The sequence below is a fragment of the Colius striatus genome, chromosome 2, assembly GCF_028858725.1.
Source record: "Colius striatus isolate bColStr4 chromosome 2, bColStr4.1.hap1, whole genome shotgun sequence".
Classification (NCBI taxonomy): Eukaryota; Metazoa; Chordata; class Aves; order Coliiformes; family Coliidae; genus Colius; species Colius striatus.
The window spans coordinates 49,912,358-49,934,763 of record NC_084760.1 but is presented as its reverse complement, the minus strand read 5'-3'; the positions used below and the strand labels follow the sequence as shown (position 1 = coordinate 49,934,763).

The window sequence follows — 22,406 nt, the reverse complement described above, 5'->3', positions numbered from 1 at the left end:
TCCTGGCAAGAGTGACAATATGTACTTGCCAAATAATTATCTCCCAAGTCACTGAAGAGATGGAAAAACACTGAGAGAGATTATCATACCTTTTAGGACAGTCATAACGTTCTTGAACAATGCAAAAAATGTTTGTTTTAAAAAGGAAGATAAACTGAAAAAGAGGTAATTGAAAACTACTGTTTGCAACATATATATGTTATGATACCTGATATGTGTATGTTAAAACAGTTGGCATAGCAACCCACTTGCCAAAACCTGACCTTTTTGAGATTAGACCAGGAAAATAGATCGCAGACTGCTTTCTTTTGGTGAATTTCTAGAGGATTTATTGCTACCGCATTGGTGTTTTCTTACCATTTTGATGTATGAGCAGCAGCATTCCTTTATTCAGGAAATTTTAACTTATAAAATTGTTTGCTTTCAATAGAGGCATTTAAACTTAGTATCATAGAATCACAGAATGGTAGGGGTTGGAAGGGACTGCTAGAGATGATCTAGTCCAACCCCCTGCTAAAGTAGGACCACCTAGATCAGGTCACACAGGAATGTGTCCAGGCAGGTTTTGAAAACCTCCAGAGAAGGAGACTCCACACTCTCCCTGGGCAGCCTGTGCCAGGGCTCCCTCACCCTCACAGGAAAGAAGTTTTTCTTTACATTTAAGTGGAACTTTTCATGTTCCAGCTTCATCCCATTACCCTTTGCCCTGTCACTTGAGACAACAACAAAAAAAACCTGTCTTGACATATACCTTTTAAATACTTGTGTTAATGAGATCCCCCATAAATAGTAATAAAGGCGTTTCTTACAAGTCTGGTTTTGTTAAATCAAGAATTGAGGAAAAAAGTTTATAATTTACATAGGTAGCAAGGACAGCATAGACTTTAATCCGTGCCTCAGGGACAGTGAAATGCCTTATTTACAAAAGTTCTGCTGTGACCTCCTTCCCCAGCACAACCTGCCATTGGGGTGGCTCCAAGCTCACCCAGCACCCAGTCCTCTTGTGAGGAGGAGAAACTGCTCAGCTGTCACATGAACATGGGCAAAGAAGCAGCCCTTGGATTTTAAGATTGGGGAAGACCATTGACATGGCCACAGCAAGAGGACTGAGGTAAAACTCATGCACCCAAAAGACCAAAGGAAGGGATCCCAGGCTAGCAAGAGAGCAGATAGCTTTATGTTCCTCTTCTCTCAGCACTGTCTGCTGCCACAACCTCTGTTCCAGCAAACCTGTGTCTACCGTGAGGCTGAGCCTATGTCTTCAGCCATTCTGGAAAGCAAAGTTCACTGCATACATAGCATTGTCCTATCCCATATATCATCTTCCCTACATACTTTTCATGCTTAGTCTCTAAGGTGTCACTAACAGCCTAATTAATTCCTTTGTGGTAACTCTGCAAGTTAATGAATTTCCCACACAACTGATATTTCTAGAACAAAAACTCTTCCTACGCACAGGAGGTTCTCAGCAGCTCATAATGTTGGGCTTTTCAACCTAGCAGCAATGAGGATGCTGTTACAACACCACTGTAGTTGGCAATGTGTTTTGCCTTCACAACAAAAGAGGCCTTTCATGATATTTTTGGTGTGTTTTTATATATATATATAACACACACACAGAGGTTTAGGCAGGTCATTGTGGAATTTTACTGGAGAGAGCAGTAGATAGTTTTTACAGGCAGGGGAGCCACCCATTAGTGTGGTAGCAGCCCATTGCTGTGGTGCTGCCAAAACACTTTTAACTTCACGTCGGGCCTTATTCTTCCTTACTCCTGCCCCCTCTGCCTGCTCCTTGCTTTTTTAGTGAGTGGTTAGAGGTTAAAAACTGCAATGCCATCTATCCTGGAGGATTCTGCAACAAGATGGTCATTTTGCTATAAAAACACATTTTCTTAAATGAAGTCATAAACAGCATAAATTATGTCTATTAATGTATATCTGGCATCCAGTTTGACTTTTTGTGTTTGTTTAGCATAGCAAATTAGATCTGAAAAATAATGATAATGCAGGATGGATTTCTTTGGAACTGAATAGGATTTTTGTAACATTGAAAATGGAAGTACGTTTTTACAAGAATCAGTTATGTCTGTTCTAAGTATTCTAAGTTGTTCTCAAAAGATGGGTGAAACATGGTGTGACAGATACTTATTTGAACTAAATCATTTATTGCTTTCTATAGAGTGGAAACTGTTCACTCACACAAAAGAAAATGATGAAAGGGTAAGGTACTGAAATTTGTATAGTTTCAGAAAGGGCATGGAAGGGGATAACTGATAATTCTGTACATTGAAGTGATAAAAGACAAGGAAGATTTATTCAAGGTTCCACAAGGACATTTTATAAGCTGGTAATAGTCTTACATTGGAAAATGGGACATCAAGATTAGATTTAATGAGAAACTTTCCAACAGAAAGATTTGACGGTGGAGCAGCCTGTCAAAACGGTTACTAAAGTATAATCACAATAAGTGTTCAGGAAGAGATATAATAGAACTCTCAAGGCAGCAGTTAGTGCAGAGATTAGCTACACCTGTTCCAAATCATAGCCCTGGTGATGCTCTTGCGTTTTGGGCTTTTAAGAAATAAAGTGGTTCAGTGGTTCATGCCATCTTCTCAGTCCATGTCCTTACAAATTATCTTCTTTCAAGCCTCTCCAAAAAGAAAGAGCATAAATATATTTTTCCTGCTCACTCTTACTGGGTAGCAGATAAATGACAAACTTAACATTTCTCGTAGTGTGAGAGTGAAATAAGAAACAGAATACGAATGTATAGGAGTTTGAAATTATTTCATTCTTCCTCTGTCTGGGAAATAACCAGCAGCACTATCTGACTCTGCAATTTCTTGATGCTTAGTGACAGATATTGCAAATACTGTGGATCCTGGTTCCAGGTATGCCACTTTTTATTAGCTAGTATAAGATGTAACTGCACAACTTCTGGGGATTTAATTTGATAATTTGCTAGAAGTGTTCTAGTCCTGATTTCGGTCATTCTGCATACTACAACAGTAGCCCAAGTTGTCAAATTTGCTCTTGCTATGCTATCTTAAAAATTAGTTTGTGTGCTTTGGTGGGAACAAGTAAAATGAAACTAGAGAAGAAGAATTTTAAAATGTTGTTGACCATATTTGTCGCATTGATAGAGGGACAAAGGTTACATTTCAGAATAACCTTTGCTTTTTGTGGTCCAAGGGAGCCTAAAAGCCTTTCAGAGCTGTTTTAGCCATGGTTTGATTTATGGCTACCTACTTAGTCCTCAAGAAGCTGTTATATTGTGAGGTTTAAAGGGTGCTGTTTCATAGAATCATAGAATGGTAAAGATTGGAAGGGACCTTTAGAGATCAGCTGGTCCAATCCTCTTGCAGAAGCAGGTTAATCTAGATGAGGTCACACAGGAACGTGTCCATGCGGGTCTTGAAGACCTCCAAGGAAGGAGACTCCACAACGTCCTTGGGCAGCCTGTGCCAGGGCTACTAGATACTAGCTACTAGTGATACTAGAGTTCATTGCAAGTCTTTTGAAATTCAGAGTATATGTTCAATTTATATGCTAAGGTTTACTTGCATCTCAAGCATATTTTAAAAGCTGTTAAAATGCCAAAATTCATACTATGCATAAAACATCCTTTTACAGTGTTTACATTATGATACAGTCTTTAATGGATAACTGCATAGTCTGTTTAAGTCAAAACCCAGCCCAGTTTACATCTATGTTTTGGTACAAAGCATTTTATGCTGTTCAGATTCTATCTTTATATGTGCCTGCACGTATTCTGTTTTGGTTTTAGAGGCAATAAAAAGAGAGGGAAGAAAGATGGAATATGGTTATATAGACACAAATAGATTAAATGAAGGGCATAATGCATTTGATTTGGTTTATTTTATTTATCTACCCCTTAGAACCTGAGGTTGCAACATTTTGGATTTTCTAACTGCTCCAGTAACCTAAGGCCTTATTTTGAGTGGATGTACTACATAACTGGAAGGTGGAAGGCTGATTCAGACTAAGTGCTTAAATTCAGAATTGTTTCCTTTTAAATGTTTTCTCTGGGTGGCTGAACATATGACTAAAAGTGGCATTTATTTCTTGACAGTAGATTACTTCTGCTGTGAATTTTCTCTCATCTTTGGTCTCTTGCATAATATTGAAGCAGCGCTAGGTAACAGAACAATAGACACTTTAATAATGTCTCTATTTACTGATCCTAGCAAAATGATGATGGGGGAATCTTATGTGTGCATGTGTATATAGTGATCTTTTCTTCAGTAAACTTTTTTCTTTCCCTTTACAGATTTCAAGCATGTGTTTATTTTGCATCTGTCTTTCAAGCTATGTCATGTGGTATCCATTACTTAGCATCTGTGTTCATGGCTGTTACTCCTAACTTTGTATGTGCGATACCTGGAAATGTGAGTAATGTTCTTTTCTACAACTCCTCTGAATCAAGTATAGAGGACATTTGGACACTGTGGACATCAACAGAAAACTACATTGTAGTCCAGCTGGGAAATGGAGAAATTTGGGAACTTAATCAATGCAGCAGGTCCAAACGAGAAGTCAGTTTGAATCTGGCATATGAATACAAAGGCAACAAGTCCACATTTTCTTGTTCTGATGGATTTCTTTATGATGATACGAAGTGGAAGAGCACTGTTGTTACACAGTGGGATCTGGTCTGTGACCGAGAATGGCTTGCAAAATTAATCCAGCCTACATTCATGCTTGGAGTCTTGATTGGTGCAGTGATTTTTGGTGACATTGCTGACAGGTAAAGTGCCATCCTCTGAAAATTGAAACTTTAGACTGCAGTAACTCCACATGTGTCTGCCTATTTTGTTGGTTTTATTCATTCTGTATCCATAATTTTGTTTTAATAATTCATGAGGTTTAGATACTGTTTTATTCACAGATGTGTTTAACTCAGTTTCTTTTTCCAATAGCAAGTACTAATTGTAAAATGTGACTTGCAAATATATGCTTCAGATTTTTTCCCTACTTTATAACGTCTATTGTTCTAGGCCTTGATCCTTCAGATTGCTCTATACAGCTAATATTTGCCCTTTGATTTTCTTTTTTTTTTTTGTTTTGAACAAGAATAACAGTAGTTACTAGAATAGCAACAGTAAAACCACAGAATAAATTTTCACCTCATTTTCCATGAGGACAGATTCCTCCTGGAAACATAGATTTTTATTTCTGGATATGATCAACAGCTGAAGGTTAAAAATCATGTATTTTAAAATTGCAAATTTCCTACCCGTTGTCACAAATACAGCTCTGTAGGATTTTGAAGGTTTGATGAGGTCCTGCATTCTTAAAATAAACATCCGTACAGTATTTTCTCTTGCTATCCGGTTGTAGTTTTTTTCCTGAATGTTTAGCTTAAACTTCAATCTCTTGAAAGTTAGTCCAGATAGGAAGAAAAATGGTTGTCGCTGAGCTGTGCTAGAGTTTCATGTATTTACCAGAATGTACAAAGTGCTGTTTGGGCATGAGGAGAGTCAGTTCATGGAGGGACTTGACTTGAGCAGTCCGTTGCTCATGGGGCCAAGGCTGTCCTTCAGCCTACGTACTTCCTCCCTGAGTTTTACCTCAGATCATGCACTGAGATCCAGCATCAGAGTTGGACTCAGAAGTACTAGTGAAATCCAGGATGTATGTCTGTATCCTCCTGTTTTCTTGGTTTTCGCTCTCAGCACAGACCCATGTGTTCGTACCTCAGAAGAACACCCAGCCATTCCCCCTAAGCTATGTTGTGCTTGGTTTTGTCTCAGTTTATGTACCTGTATTTTTTTTTTTTTTGAAGGCTGGTTTAGTGTTATTTATATCTTTCTATAAAGAAGCTTGTTGATGAACAGCTCTTTTAGGTGAAGGCAGAGATTTTTATCTCACAGCTAATAGTATAGGCAGAAAAAGATGAGGCACGTTTTCTGATTTTCCTTCGTTAGCACAACACTACAGTGTGACAGTTACAACACTGGAATGCAAAAATAAAGATGATATCTCTTTAGTTTGTTTTTTAGAACAGATGGAATCAATCCTACTTCCCAATCTAAGGCTTTGTAAAACTGTATTTAATACAAAACCAGAACATAATGCCAATAAATAATGTATAACTTTATTAATTAATACTCAGGCCTGTTTATAAGGTTATGATCATATTGTTCTTATTTCCATTAATCAAGCTATTGACAGCCAGTTAATACACACATTCTGAGTTGCGGGTTTACACCAGTAGATTTTACAGCTGAAAGTTATTATTTTCTGACATATCCTGGTTGGTGGAAAATAAATTTGTGGGTTCCTCCCATTTGTAATTAATAGATTTCTCAACAGAAGAGTTTCAACAGCTAGGACTTGCTGGGATCTCTTCTGACAGGGATCAGAGACCATATGTACATGACTCCAGGTCAAGGCTGATGAAAAATAAAAGTAGTTTAAATGTAGTACCAAATACTCATGGAGAAAAAACAACTGACAAGCCTACACCCCTGAAAGTCCTCTAACTATCCAAACATAACATTCACATCTGTCAATGTTACGCAGTGGAGTAGATAGTGAGAGTCCAAGAGAATGTTATCAGGAAAGATAAATGATTCCACACATTTTGTATTACAGAACATTTGTAGATAGAATATAACGAATCCTTAATAGAATTTTGTATATCTACTGCAGATTTCTGTTTTTCTCTTCAGATGAACTTCTTTTTGATAGCTTGTGCTTACTTGTTGAGGACCAACTTGCTCTACTTGGTATATTTCCTCCCTGAGATACAGGAAGAAGATAAACAAGTAGAAGTTACTGTTACTATGTACCTTTCTTTTACAGTGGAAATTACCATGTTGTTAATGGGAAGCTACTGTTTGCTTTTTTTTTTTTTACTGTTAGTATACTGGCTGCCTGGATTTCTATGTTTGTATATGCATGCATGTGTGCTGTGATGCTATCAGGGAAACTATGACATTGTCATTTCTTAGAGAGAGTTCAACTTTAAATAATTGGACAAAAGTATGTTACAGAAGCCTTTAATTACTGTTCAAATTGGTTGTTACTTTGACAAGAGATGGCATATGTTATCACAGCTAACTTTTGTTATAAATTATTAACTAGGCATGACTTATAAAATATCTGAAAAAGTGATTCTTACCTACTGTCCTCATAAGTAAGATGAAGCAAATTCGTGGGTTAGTTCTATAGAAGTTAAACTTGAAACTGGAGGTGAGCATATGTAATGCCTACTTTTGCACATTGCTTCCAGCCAAGAATTGTGGAATGGAAGTTCTGTCCAGAGGAGCTTTGATTTTTTTGGAAGCTAGAATTACTGAAAAATTAATACAGGTAACTAAACCAAAGTTTCTGTCGTAAGTGAAACTATTAAGTACCATATTTACAGACTCTTCCAGATAGGCTCTCTGGAGTTGCAGGTGTATTTTAATAGAACATTAGTGATTATTCATGATTTTATTACTGCTGTGATTTGCAGATTGGGAAGACAGCGTGTTCTATGGTTCACAAGTGCTGGGCAGTTTGTCTTTGGCATTGCGGTGGCCTTCACATTTGACTACTACAGTTTTGTGATTATACGCTTTCTCCTTGCTATGGTAAGAAAGGCTGTTCACCTTGGCTCTTTTTATGTGTTATTTCCTACCCCTTCTCAGGAAAACCTCCCTTTTGTTATGATTTCCTCCTCTATTTCATTATTCTAAAGCCCCCTCTGTTGCACTTATTTCAGCAGAGCAGGGAGAGTCTGAATGTTCTTGGACTACAGCAGTTTTCCTCTTTGAATTAATAGAAAGCGTCTGTATGAAGCAGTGTTTGGTACTTCCTCCATCCCAACCTCTGCTGGACTGGTAATTAAATACCAAGTGTGAGCAGCAAACTCTGGATTCTGCATTGCAGCTGCCATTGCATTTCTCCTTATTGTTAGAACTGGAGTGTATTTTTCTTAAAATGACAAATCTATAAGAAGTATGATTTTTCCCTCTACCATTTTGAATGATGGAGGAGATATACACATTTTCTCTTCCATGCATCTCTGGTCTTCTAAGCAACATTTGGAATGCTAAATACATAGGTAGACATGTTTAGCACCTAGATATTTATCCAGTACTTAGGGGTATTCCAGGGTATGTCTTTATGCATATCTATACTTTTCTATATATGTATGATATGTATCTGATACATAACATTTCTACATGGTAACCAATTTTAAATTACTATTTTACATCAAAAAGTATAATATTTATAGTCTTTATATAATTGTATAATGCATAAATAGAATTGAATGCTGTCACAAGAAAAAATATGTGACAATTAAAGTAGGTTAGAATTTTTTTAATATTCTTATAATTGCTGACAGTGCATTATTCAAAACAATATCTTGCACCTGGAGCTCCCTTTGCCAGGTTAGAGCCCAGAAAGATTTCCTAGGATTTTCTGCAGGAAAACTGCATGGGCATTTCAGTCTTGAACTGTAAGATCAGCAGGATTCCCTCTGCCAACTCCCTTGGCTGTTGATGCTAGGGACTGTGGTAGTTTAGAAAAGAAAATAGCAATGCTGTAGGTTTTGACTGCCTACTGGAACTTATTTGCAAGATGGACATGTAAAGCTCTTGCCCCATGCCATAGATATGAGTGCAGCTTTCCTACCAGATTCAGTAGGTTCAGAATTGGAGATTATTAACTGGAATATTTTGAACCAGAAATCAATTAATCAAAAAAATATACTGGAATATTTTCTAGTCTAGATTTTCTAGCTGTGTTTTGAAATGTTTTGAGATACCAAGAGTATCTTGAGATATACTAGAGAAATTGAAATATATATATTCAGTAATATATATATAATTTAGTGAAGAAATACTATAATGCAGAACATGTCAGTAATTGTATTTGCTAGGTAACATATGAGAACCTGTAACCATTTATATGTGATTCTCTTCCAACATTGTAAAAATTTGATTTAATGAGAATTTACAAGGGTGTGAAAGGTAATTCTCAGTACGTTTGCAGTTCCCTGCCGTACAGATTATTAATAATCTACTTAACAGCCAAGGTCAAGATTTGCAGAAGTGGCAACTACTGCAGGGGACTTAGTTTTCCTGAATGTTCAGTTTGTGATGTCATTAAGGGACCTGATTTTTGGAGGTGAAAGGCTTAGTGACATCAGCAAACTAGGCTCTTTTTCAGATGTGTCTTGCTGGCTCTCCTCCACTACAGAGAAACATCCAAAATCACTTCACATTTTTAAGTATGATGTCCAGGCAGTATGAAGGTTTGAGTGAACTTTTTCTCCAGCTGATTTGTTTTCAGTGTTGTTTTTTTTCTGTCAGTGTGGGATATGCCAGTAAGGTGGCAATTAAGCATACACAAATATGGAGCAGTGTTAGCTGTTTGTTATTCCTATTGTTGCACAAGGAGAGTATGTACAAACCTCACTCTTTTTCTTTGTTTGTTTGTTTTTTTCTGTCTTCCACTCCCCCAGGTTTCCAGTGGCTATCTGGTTGTGGCTTTTGTTTATGTGACTGAATTTGTTGGCATTAAAGCACGAACCTGGGCTTCCATGCATGTCCATGCTTTTTTTGCTATGGGAATAATGATTGTGGCACTTGTGGGATTTTTGGTTCGGACCTGGTGGATCTATCAGATATTTCTCTCCATAGCGACTCTTCCCTTTGTCTTGTGCTGCTGGATGCTTCCAGAGACACCTTTTTGGCTCCTGTCAGAGAAACGATATGAAGATGCACAAAAAGTAATTAATATAATGGCAAGATGGAATAAAGTAAGCAATCCCTGCAAAGTTTCTGAACTGTACTCAGTCCAACAAGATGATCTAGACAGCGGCAGAACGGGTGACAATGACATGTCCTCAGCAAAGAAGCACAACATTTTAGACCTGTTCTGTAACTGGCACATTGCAAGAAGGACCATCACAGTCTGGCTGATCTGGTTCACTGGGAGCTTGGGGTACTACGTCTTCTCTCTCAGTTCTGTCAATCTGGGAGGCAATGAATATGTAAATCTCTTTCTCATAGGTAAATATATTTGTACCTTCTTATGCTTTTGGCAGACTTGGAGCATAACATTTAAAAATGTATATAGATTTGACAGACAGTATTTTAACTTTCTTTATTCAATTACAAACCTTGTTCAAAAAGTTTCTTGCTACCTCTTCATAAAGTTGGCTAACATGGGAATATTATTCACTCCAAATCTCACTGTTTATGAGAAAAAGGAGAACTTAAAATTTGTTGTTACACAAAATTCTTCCCTGTCTGTCCTTGTGATTCTGAAACCCTGTTCTGCTTCTCTCCTCTTTGCCCTGCAGACGTATAGCAGATCCACTCAAATAGCAAGGGAAGCAGACGAGCAAACAGAAAACTCACAGGCTCTGTTAAATACATAAACTAGGAAAAGGAAAGAAAAAAGATTATTTTAATCACTTAGAGTCATGCTATATTGAGTCTCTCTGTGTAGAAAATCAATTCATAGCTCTCAGAAGCAAGAGTAATTTATTTTTCTGAAAAGTATATTTTTATTTTACTTGTAGTAGTCTTGTAATGTTGTCAGTCTGATTGTAATCTTGCTCTGGTATTTAAGTTGTTTACAAAGACGGCTCAGTGCATTCAAAGTCTGATCCAAAGTTTGTTAAGTGGAAATATTCCATTGACTTCAGGAGACTAGATCACACACACGCAGTCCTGAGCCAGCAAAAAATTAAGTCATGCACTTTGCTTTGCAGCTGAGTTGTCTCAGTAAAGTGAATGTGACTGTTCATGTGCATAAGCACACAAAAGGACTGGGGCTCTCCTGAATTCAGTATGTGGTGACATATATTATAGTGTTTTGATAGACTGATGTGTTGAAGAGTGGATGCTAGCATTGCACAGATAACAAAACTGATACAGTGGTGTACAATGATAAAAATCACTGTCTTTCCCTCTTCCAAAAATATTTTAGCAGGCTACCAAACACTGAATAATTGCAATGTGCTTTTTTCAGCACAAGCCCAGAAGTTTTGTTTCCCAGTGTTATAGGTGTATTGACGTACTTGAGTGTGTAGTAAAGGAATGCAACATACTTATCCAGGGCTGCGTCTTACCTTCTTCCTTGATTTTACATTGCACTTAGTAGCATTTTTTGTGAGCAAGTTAGTTTAGAACATGTCCAAACTGGCTTAGACTCGATATAATTTGCTTTTTACATTGGGATGGTTTTGGGCTGAAGCTGGGGGAGGTCTCCGGAGCTTCACTTCTGTGTCCAGGTGGAAGCTGGCAAATTCTGAGAGTGGGCACGCTGAAGCTGTTGATGTGAAAATACTTGACGCAGAGGAGCAACAAATTGATTGCTTTCAGTCACAAGTGCCAATGTCTTGTGGCCTTATTGTTTCCTGTAATTTTCCACCTCAAAGAGAACTGGAGCTGCTCTGTGTTGTGAAACCCTTTTCTCTTGTCCTTCTCCATCCCCCACTGCCATATTTTAGACCACGTTTTTCTGCCATTTGTCTCTATTTCTTTTACCAAATGAACTAGCCTAATACACTGGTTATCTCTAGATTTCACTTATTGATTACCCCCTAGATTAAATTAATGCTCATGAAGAGGAAGTTAGAGCTATAACCTGAATATGTGTAACCATGACTTAAAATCATTTCATACTGACAGGTGCTGTGGAGTTACCTTGCTATATCATTGCTTGCATTGCGATGGACAAACTGGGAAGGAGAAACACTCTCATTCCATTTCTTATGTTAAGTGCACTCATCTGTGTTTTAATTATGTTCATACCTCAGGTTAGTCACGTGCTGTTGAAAGTATTCCTATAGTAGAAATTGATTCTAAAGGCTCTTAAGTCTGTAGATGCAGCTGCTCTTTCTAAATCTTCATTACTCTTTCTAAGTCTTAATTAATGGCAATTTTTAAATTGTAGCTGCCAGGCTATGATAGACTTAGGTATTTTCAGTACAGGTTTCACTATCATTGCTGGAGTCACATGTAAAATGTTCCCAGTGCTTCAGTGAACCCTGGACTGGTAAAAAGTCATATTGACCCCAATTACTTATTGAGATATATTAAAAATACAAGTGTTGCTTATTGTTTAAAGAAGGGTTTTATCTTTGGAATGATTTAAATTAAGTTTGGAACAGTGTTACTTTCTGGTAATTTATTTATTTATTTGCCCTCTCTTTCAATAGGATTACAATATATTAATTGTCTTAGCAAATATGGCTGGAAAATTTTCAATAGGCGTGGCATTTGGCCTTATATATCTCTACACAGCAGAACTGTACCCAACAATTGTAAGGTAAGAACTGTTGCTTTTGTTTCCTTTCCTTTGTTATGTTCCTGAATCAGATCCAGCCACTTTTGGCATCACTGGTGCTAGTCTGAAAGACTTGGGATGGGATTTGTTCCTCAGCTGCTTCAGAGTTGTCTGGTGTTTAGCTGTACCTTTTTTTTTTTTTTCCCCAATATGCATTCATTGTTTTCACTGGGGAACTCAAAGAATACCCAATACTTTGCTAAACATTACTTATGCCTTTCTTAAAAGTCCTGGTTGTCCATTCTGTGGTCTATGCTGAATGATGATTATATTTTTCATTTGAATTAGAGAAGCAGATGAATTTCACTATAATATAAATTTACATTGGAGTAGCAGTATCTTGCTAGACACACATCCTACTGATCTTTTAAGTGTCTCTGCATTTCTAGTTGTTTCCTTTATCTAACAAAATTCTTATCAATCTCCTTGCTTTATGTGTAGATCACTTGCTGTTGGAAGTGGAAGCATGATGTGCCGTGTAGGAAGCGTGGTTGCTCCTTTCTGTGTGTATCTGAGAAGTGTTTGGATTTTCATGCCACTTGTAAGTATTTCTCTCAATGGTGAATAAACTTTATCTACCATGTAACATTTAGGAAATTTCTTAGTCCATATTTCTTTGCTCTGAAGGCCTAGCAGTTCTTGACCATGCTCCTGATTTATTCTTACCCTTTTTCAAAGACATAGTTCCTCCATTCTTAGAGTTCATAATGGGTGGCTGTTTTTTCTTATATTGTTCCTTAATATTTTCTGTGCCTTCCCTGGGACATTGCATCTTTGGAATAGCCTTCAAAAAGATCGATGTCTTATACTTGGTCTTCACACCTGTCCCAAAGCTCCCTTTTTGTGATTTTCATTTACAAGAACTGAACAATTCATGAGATAGAAAAAGAGAAGAAAATAGTATATCAATGCAGTTCAAGGTGACTTTGATAAACAATAGAACCTTTGATTCATTAAGCATATCCTACTTGTAAGTAACTCCAGTAAATTTTGTCTTCAACCACCAATTGCCCCAGGAAATTGAGGTAGGACCATTGTTTTGTGGACATTAGGCATTTTGTCCGCATTATGTAGCTTCAGATCAGTCCCTTTTTAATCCTGAAGGATAACTTTTGTCTATATATGTAAACCCAAGAGGAATTAGAATGTTTATATTAAAGCTTTAAGTAGAGAATAGTTTATTGATTATTTTTAAATAGTTTGAGTTCTTTCAAAAACCCCTTAGAATTCACTGTGATTAAGATACTGACATTATATGTAGATTTTACATGTAAAAAGGTGAAAATGTAATGGGATGTGTCTTTAACCTGGATTCTTACTCTAATTTTGTCTACCACATTGGGATTTTGTGAAAATGTGTCATTGATTTTGAAACTATAAAATCTCCAATTACAAGTACTAGAGCTTGGTCTCAGAAAATTCTTGGGAACTCATTTAATTTTTTAAAATTAATTACTTTCACTTGTTTTGAATGAAAATTAACAGGATGAATGAGGCCACAAATTAATTTATTCCCTCAAGCTCCTAAAAATATTTTCTTTCTTAATAATGGCCCCACACAAACCAAGATATCATCCCAGAAAATATAAAGAAACATTTGCACAACAGAGAGGTCTTGGGATTCTATTCTTTTTCTTGTCAGTGTTTTTGCCTTTACTGACTGAGATAAGCTTTATCTTTGCAGAACTGCTGCAGTTAAACTACAGAGGAATGCTCAAACATGCTGGATGGCAGTGCAAATGGCAGGGTAAACAGAGGAATTAGTTCAACTATGAACAGTTCTCAGTGTACAAAATGTAGCTGCAGTGTTTGTAGAGTTGTGGAGCAGTTCACAGTAACTATGTTTTCAGTATTAGTTCCTATTATAAGGTATTTGTCAGTTTACTAAATAGGCTTGTCTTGAGTTGGACTATAGCATGCCAAATCTCAGGTCATGTAAGTGCTTTGGAAGGGAAATCACATGAAATGGATTATATTTGTAAGTAAACTGATTTACATCATGTTGATCTATTGTATGTCACACACATTGTCAAGCAGTTACTACTGCTATTTGTTTCACAGTCTGCCTCATGTACAGTTATCACACCTGTGAGTAATGCAAGCATCTCATTAAAAGGCCTGTAAATCTTGACAAACTTGCAAAGTATGTTTTTCACTTGACAACTTTCTAGAAAACTTACAGAAAAGCAACTGCACCATGTATAGCCTATCTCCGTTTCTCGTCTGTTAAGAATTATGTTACAGTAGTCCTTTAATAGGCTTGGGTTTTCTCTCAGATAAATCATAGATTATAAAAAAACTCCACTGAGATCAATAAAGTTAAATTAATGCAAATGCTTTGTCTAATTCCAGTTTATTTTCAGGACAAAATTTAACCTTTTTTGTTGAAGTAGGAATTCTGTAAATAAGATCACACTTTGAGTGAGTTCAGAGCTATTAGATATGGATTTAAATATAAATAGCAGACTAGAATTTCTTTGCAGCAGGAGAGTATACTTTTGCAGGGATATTTTATTCAATTTCTCTTTTATTCTAGATTAAAAATATTAAGTCTTGGTCTTAGATCACTGTGAAATTTAAATTGTTGTTCCAAGTAAGGAAAGATGGTGATTTTTTTTTGTATTATTTTATGATGGCTATAAGAAGCTGATAGCTGTACTAAAGTGTTGGGAATACTCTAAGGGTTTGATTAAGCAGAAAGTCAGATCTCAAGTTAAGATTCTGAAAAAACAATGAATTTAAGCAGGTAATCCCATCAAATTAACTTCAATGGATCACAAAAATGTTGTACAAATGTACAATTTAATCCATAAGCATTTAACTCAACTAAATCAGAAGAACATTTATATAAAATAGTATATGCATACAATACACATTCATTTTTTATGAGAAAGCAAAGGACTAAATTATGTCAGATGAAGAGTAATGCCAAGATAAGACTGCGAGAGACTTGTTTTGACTAAATGTGAGTAACTTCATTGGTAAGTGTGGTTACTGCCCCCGAAAGATGACATTTGAGAAGTCATTCCATTACTGTACTGTGACTTGATTGTTTCATATTCTTTCATAGCAAATACTGGAAAGTGCTTTGTAGGGTCAGGGGGAAGGGAAACTCACTTGAACTAGCTGGCATGCAGCAGCTTTCACATTGTAAAAGAGAAAATTAACACATGATGGAATAGAGTTAAGAGAGCTGAGATGAATAGGCAGGAAAGATGGTGATGTGTATGCCTATAGAATAGTGAGAGTTTGCAGGGGGATAAGAATTAGGTTCATGAGGAAAGAAAACATGAAAGACTGCAAAGTGTCTAATGAACTAACTGAAACAGAGAAAATACACATACTCAAAGTGTAGCTTTCACCTTGTTCTTTTGGACATCACTATTCTCATAAACTCCAAATGTATGGCTGACTATAAGCTTCAATATCCTTTACAGCCCTTAATATCCTCAAATACAAACTCAATACAGCCTAAAAGTTGTGCACAAGAAAGGTTACTGGGGAATAGCTGCCATACATCAATTCATTCTGTTTTGCCAGTGCAAAAAAAATCATGTTTTAATAGTGGAGCAGAGTTTTGACACTCAAAGGTGAGACTTTAATATTTTAGACTATATTTTTATGTATTACTCCTGCCACATATATGTCTACAAGGAATTCCCTATTTGTCACTCAGTGCTGTTTCCTCTGGTCTTATTACTGCTAGAATTTTAATATTTTTCTTAATAGTAAGAATATGACTATTTTCACTGTAGTCCGTAGAATTTTGCCTACTTTTTATTTTGTCACTCTCTTATTTAATGCAAACGCAAAAAGAGGAGACAAGCTGTCCTCTCCTGGATGGGAAGCAAAACCAGCATGGTGCATGTGCATGAAAATAGCACTGTTCAAGGGTATGATGGAGAGTTCCAATTTTAAAGTACCTCTCTGACTTAAAGAGAAATTCTGATTTAGCTGCAGATGGTAGTTAACCAGTTCTTGTCTCAAGCTCTGCATGAGAGACACAGGCATAGTAATTCCAAATAGTCTCTCTCACACTTGGAAAGAAAGTATCAAAGAAACAAGACAGAACTGAGAATCAGCACACGGGGAAGATAAGGATAATACAGTATCAAAGTGCACAGTCATCAAATGGAAAAACATTGAGGCCAGGCACGATATACTCCATGGAAACATTTCTATCGAGACATTTGGGTCATTTGTAACCTGCTGTTGGAAGATCTCAGGGTTTTGATGCTCTTTTGTACTTCTAAAAAGGAAAATCTGAATTCTTCTTATTAAACAAGACACAGAAATGAAGCAAAAGACGCTCTTGGAGCATGTGTGTTCTTTTGTATCTACCCCACATGATCCTGAGTACTGCACCATTCGTGCTGAAGCAAGCTATCATATTGGAGCTGTGTATGCCATGGAAAATTCAAGATGTGATCACAATGCAAATGTCAGTAGATGCCCACACACCTAGCTCTTTGAAAATTAATTTATCCAGGTATTCCCATTGAGAGCTATCTTGTTATCTGCTGAAGAGCTCTCCTGAGCAGGCATATGCACTTCTGTGGCTCTAGGCCAACAAGCCACACTGAGAAATTCTGATCTGACTGTGTGCAGGAGGAACAGGCACATAGGTACAGGGGGAATAGGATCAGGAGCTGGAGTGCAGTTGAAAATAGAGGTGGCAGGGAAATTGTAGCTCTATGAACATGCATGTAAAAATAAATGTATGCGATCCTGGAATCAATTTGTAAATCATACCTGAGAGCAGAAATACCAAATGAAGATACATGTGTTGTTTTCTCGAACAGAATTATTCCTGTAGGTATTGTATTGATCCTTTGTCAACTAAACACTTCAGTTGCTCTTCATTAATTCTGCTGCATAATCTTTCATTTATGCAACACAGAATGGCAGAGCTTTTGTACAGTAAACATTTAAGAGTTACAATCTCTGCTTTGCATTACAGTTTCTTTGCTTTATTTTAAATGTACTCTAAGGCAAGGTCAAAGATACGCATAACTTGAAAGATACTTCTATCTTTACAACTACTGTTTATTTCTTCTAGTTACTTGTTGGAATCATGGCTCTTCTGAGTGGGATATTAACAATAATGCTTCCAGAAACACTGGGAAAACCACTGACTAATACTTTGGTGGAAGCTACAGAAATGGGAAGAAAAAATAAAAGCCATTCAGGAAAGACTCCTCCAGGACACAGTGGTGCAGCATCAGAAAAGATAGAGATGTTTGGTCCAGAAACAGTCAGCTCTGAGAAATAAAGCAACAGCAAAATGACTGTTCCCAATATTAATCATTATCTAATTTATAAGATCTTTTAATGGAACAAATGTGACTATTCTATAATATCTGTGCCTTTTACTTTGTATCCAATCTTGCCTTTCTAATGGAGCAAGTATATAAAATCTTTTCCACACGATTGAGGTACTGCAGAAAATTTGATATGATTTCTAGATCTCTTTCAAACTTAGCCAGACTTTAGAATATCTGTCTAACTCACTTTGGCCAATTGCAGTGTTTACTCTAACTGTTGGAACCTACCTGATTACACATATGTGAAAAATATGCCAATTCTTAGCTTCACATTTTCTGCAGTTAGATTTGTAAAGTCACCACAAGGTGCCTTCTCCACTTTTGTCCTGTTGCAACTGATAGTTCTAGGCTTGAGACTTCAAAACACAGAAACTCAGACAGTTTATCATTTATAAGAGAGAAGCCTTAACATCAAATAATATCAATAATTTTAAACCAACTTATTATTTTTTTTCAACTTTTCTACTAGAAAAGATGCCATTGCTAACGAAGGAAAATATTCTGTGGAACAACTTCCAACTGAAAAAAATAATACTAAGTTTGCAAAATGTGCAAAAAGTTTGCATGTTCATTCTGTTCAATGGCAAATGTATTTTTATTAGTGGGTTAAAAAAAAATGTTCACCGAATCAACTGCTGTCTTAGCAAGTTCTTTTTAGTTTAGGTAAAACTAAAATGCCCGATGTCTTTGAAAGTCATATTCATTCCAGACCATTATTTCAGTGCTCTCCTTCTCATTTACTTCATCTCAAATTTAGCGTGAGATTCCTCATAGCTTTTACAAGCTACACCAGCAACTTTGCCAAATGCCTCCATCAAGGCTGCCCCAGTCTTCAATGGAAAAGAATAAATGTCTTATTCAGGCTGTCTGCACAGAGATAAAATTAATTGTTAATGAGTGTTTAGGAGACATGGTATCTACACATCACTTTTCTCATAGATCAGCTGGCTGTAGCTCATTTTTTCTTTATACTGCACAAAATCAGTTAGAAAAAATGATTTTAAAAAATTTTAGCTCGAGGACACTGATCAATAGAAGAGTTACCAGTTATTCTAGTAGTTTTACTCGGTGTCTGTCCCACTTTTGCTACACCTCCTGTGCATCAACACCTACTTGCTGGTGCAGTAATTCTGCCTTATTACTGTGGACCACAGAAAACTGATAGATAGGAATGCATCATTCTTGCTGCAACTTTTATGACGTCCTGTTCCACCTTCCCTTTTTTAGTCTACCTCCAGACATGGAGGTTTATTCCTTGCCTGAGGATCTGTGTCCTCTTTGCTTAGCCACCATTGGTTTAAGGGAGTAGCATAGGAGCTTTCTATGTGTTGAGGTTCAGATAGCACTCTCTTGCCTGGGCTGTGTGAGCTCTTTCATCCCTAGTTTGAAATCAAGTGTTTTTCTCACCTTAGGCACCTACTGTCAAGCTAGCTGGCACAACCTCATAAAAACAAGTCTTTCTTGTTTACTACTCTGCCATGTACCCCAAAATAAGACATCTATAGTACTGTAGATAAATATTTTATATGCTGTAGAGCTTAATGGTCACATTTTTTCATTATATCAGCACAGTTTTATTAGTTTCAGTAACTTCTGAAACCAGAGTAATGGTTTCAGAAAACCAAAAAAAAGTCTGAAGAGAACTGCATAGAACACTATGGCTTCTGTCCAGATATATTAGTTCAGCAAAAGCATGTGCTTAACCTTAGCCATGTGAGTAATCACATCATTATTCAGTGAATGACTTGAATACATACTTTGATGACTGAAGATAAGATTGCTCACATACTGTGGCTTTTTATTTTGCTGAAGAGCAGACCCAGTATTCTTCCACTGCTTTCAGATCCCTTTCTACTTCCCAGAGCAGAACAACTCTCCTTATCTGGGAGATCTGTCACCAAACCCTGCATGCCCTGCCTTAAAGACAGCTAAAAAAGAAAATGCAATACATGAAACAAGGAATTAAACTGGTACTGTCTGACATCATACACATACACAGAGACACACACACACACAGACACACAGACACACACATATCCCCCCCCACCCTGGACCCCAACCTCCAAGTAATTGCATTACTTTGATGTTCTTTCATACTGATACTCCCTCTTTTATTAGTGCAAGGTCCTATCTTAAAACTCCTTAGCCTTGAGGACTAGGGACAGTACAGTCTATTTCTAACAAGGTACTAACAAACAATTAAAATAGATTTTGCTACTTTCTTACCTGCCAAATAACTGATTTGGGAGTTACCCTGCTATGAACAGTCAATGCATGTTCTGTGTTCCTTTGACTTGAGGGATTCAGGACCTGGTCATCTGTATTTCGTATACATAAGGTAAAAGAACAAAACAAAAAAACTTCTGTGCACAATGATACTAAGCAATGCTTACAGGCTAAAATTTAATGATGATTCTAAAACATAGTGTGGCTTGATGGCTTTTAACATTAAAAGCCAGTTCCTCCTGTCACTGAAGTCAGTTTGGTCTTTGATTCAAATGACACCTGAATTTCCCTGAACTAAGGATGTTGATTTTTTTCCCTGGAAATAAAAAGTTTATTTATCTACAGGTACACAATTGGTGATTTTTTGTGTGATTAGCTTAGAGGTTGTCTTAGGATATTCTTTAACCTGAGGAGCCATATTACTGTAAAAAATGAAATTACATGTGTCTGTATATGTCTCCAGCATTTCTGTTGGCTTGGTTTTTCACCTATGGACTTGTCCTCCATTTTAAATGTTGTATAGATGGGATGAGTTGATTCCTTTCTCTTAAATATTCATGGACTGTGTAAATCCTCTTGTCAATGAACCTTATCAATGCTTATAAATACCTAAATGACAGGTGTCAAGAAGAAGGGGATGATCTTTTTCCTGTAGTGCCCAGTGACAGGGTAAGGGGTAATAGACACAAGCTGGAACACTGGGAGTTGCACTTGAACATGAGAAAAACTCTTGTAAGAGAGCACTGAATTTGAGAACAAATCCTTCTTTTCCTGTGGGGTTTCCTCTTGTTGCTTATAAAAAAATTAATTTTCATATTTTCTTATTCGAGTCCTTATGGTCTTTTATGTTTGTATTTGTCATCTCTAACTGCAAATTTGTTGTGCTGATCAATGTCTCTAGAGTTACATAAGGGTTTTACCAGATACTGGATTATAATTCTTATCTGTCTTAATTGCTGGTCACTGTTGCACATTGACATATGTTTTTGTCCTATATTTGATATTGTATCTTATAAGACAGCCTTGCAGTTTCTTAAGGACATACTTACTGGGATAAATATAGGAATCAGAGCAATTATAATTAATTTAATGAAAACTAAGGAAAAATAGTAAGTATATGTTTAGTATTTTTAATCTCTGTTTTAAAACTATGTGAAAAGATGTATTTTCTACTTTTAACAGCTCACTTCAATTTCTTTGTGCAGATTTCTGTAGTTTAAACAACTGTATAGAAGAAAAATAGAAGGTATACAAACTATGTACAGTCTGTCAAATGCTTTGGGTGGTACCCTGAATGTCCAAACAAGGAGGTGAGTCCTGCCTGAAGGCTGAGGGCTTTTGTGTAACGGCTCTATGGAAACAGAAGATGGTCTGACATCCCAGCTCTGGGATGGATTGGAGGATACGTTGACATCCTCCTGTATCTTTCACAGCTTATTTTTACCAACCCCTTAGGTGCATTAACTTAGGAAGCCTCCACAGCATCAGGCTCAGCAACACACAAGGCCTGCGAGTACCTTTTGCAAAGGCTCATTAAAAGGTGAGGTCAATTGTGCCATGGAGGCATGATGCCAGAAGGGCATTTCTGGCAAAAAGGAGGGTCTGGATTAATCCTATGCCCTTTATAAACATATTAAAGATATTTGTCTGAATCCCAAAACAGATGCCTAGGGGAGAAATTAAAGATTAAAAAAAGCAAACAAACAACTAAAAAGTGTTGACAAAAGAACAAGTTTATTGTACCAGGAAAAAATCTAGTAAATACAGTCAAACTGTATCTCCATTGTTACATCTCCCATGAAGAAAGATTAAAGCACATTTATGTCCTGGTTACTTAATAATTTTGTACAAGATTCTGTAGCAGGTGGAGCGTGTACTTCGGCAGCATGGGGGAAAGTGTGTACTCATAGGAAGGAGATTTTTTGTGGAAACATGTGGATTTAATACAATAAAAGCTAATTTTTTAAAAAATGTGTATTTATAATCTGCAATTATCTGCAAGAATAAAGTCAAACACATGTTATTTAATCTTTTCACCTTTACAAAATTTGATGAACTTCTATCACCATCTCTCAGTTTGGTACATGCACTTTTGGTACATGCTGGGCTGGTGCTTCAGTGTTCCAGAGAGATCCCGTAGTTTAGGTTGGCAAATGTCATTTGTGTATCTTTTCCCAGTTTGTGTTTGCAAGTGTAAACCAAAGTTTGGGATCCTGCTTGGTATTCTGTTCCTACCACACAAGATCCTGAACTCCATCATCTCGTGGTCGCTGCAGCCAAGACTGCCCTCAACTTTTTCTGCTTCAACCAGACCTTGCTTGTCTGTGAGTATAAGATCCAGTAGTGCTCCTCTCCTAGTTGGCACATCCATCAAGAAGTTATCATTGCTACACTGAAGGAGCCTCCTGGACTACATATAAGTGGCAGCTGTTTAGACCGTCCAGCAAATGTCTGGGTAGTTGAAATCCCCATGAGAACCAGAGCCTGTGATTTTGAGGCTGCTCCCAGCTGCCTGTAGAAGACCTCATCAACCTCCCC

General features: G+C 36.9%; 1 protein-coding gene across 1 annotated transcript in view; it reads left to right on the top strand.

The window, feature by feature from the left end:
- Positions 1-21,817, top strand: part of SLC22A16 (solute carrier family 22 member 16) — a 36,519-nt gene extending 14,702 nt beyond the window's left edge. The window contains exons 2-8 of the mRNA XM_061990792.1: positions 4,292-4,768; positions 7,484-7,601; positions 9,482-10,031; positions 11,661-11,788; positions 12,191-12,300; positions 12,760-12,859; positions 17,378-21,817. Of these exons, the coding sequence (XP_061846776.1) occupies positions 4,292-4,768; positions 7,484-7,601; positions 9,482-10,031; positions 11,661-11,788; positions 12,191-12,300; positions 12,760-12,859; positions 17,378-17,590 (1,696 nt within the window). The 3' untranslated portion in view covers positions 17,591-21,817. The remainder of the gene's footprint in view (positions 1-4,291; positions 4,769-7,483; positions 7,602-9,481; positions 10,032-11,660; positions 11,789-12,190; positions 12,301-12,759; positions 12,860-17,377) is intronic.
- Positions 21,818-22,406: the final 589 nt, after the last annotated feature.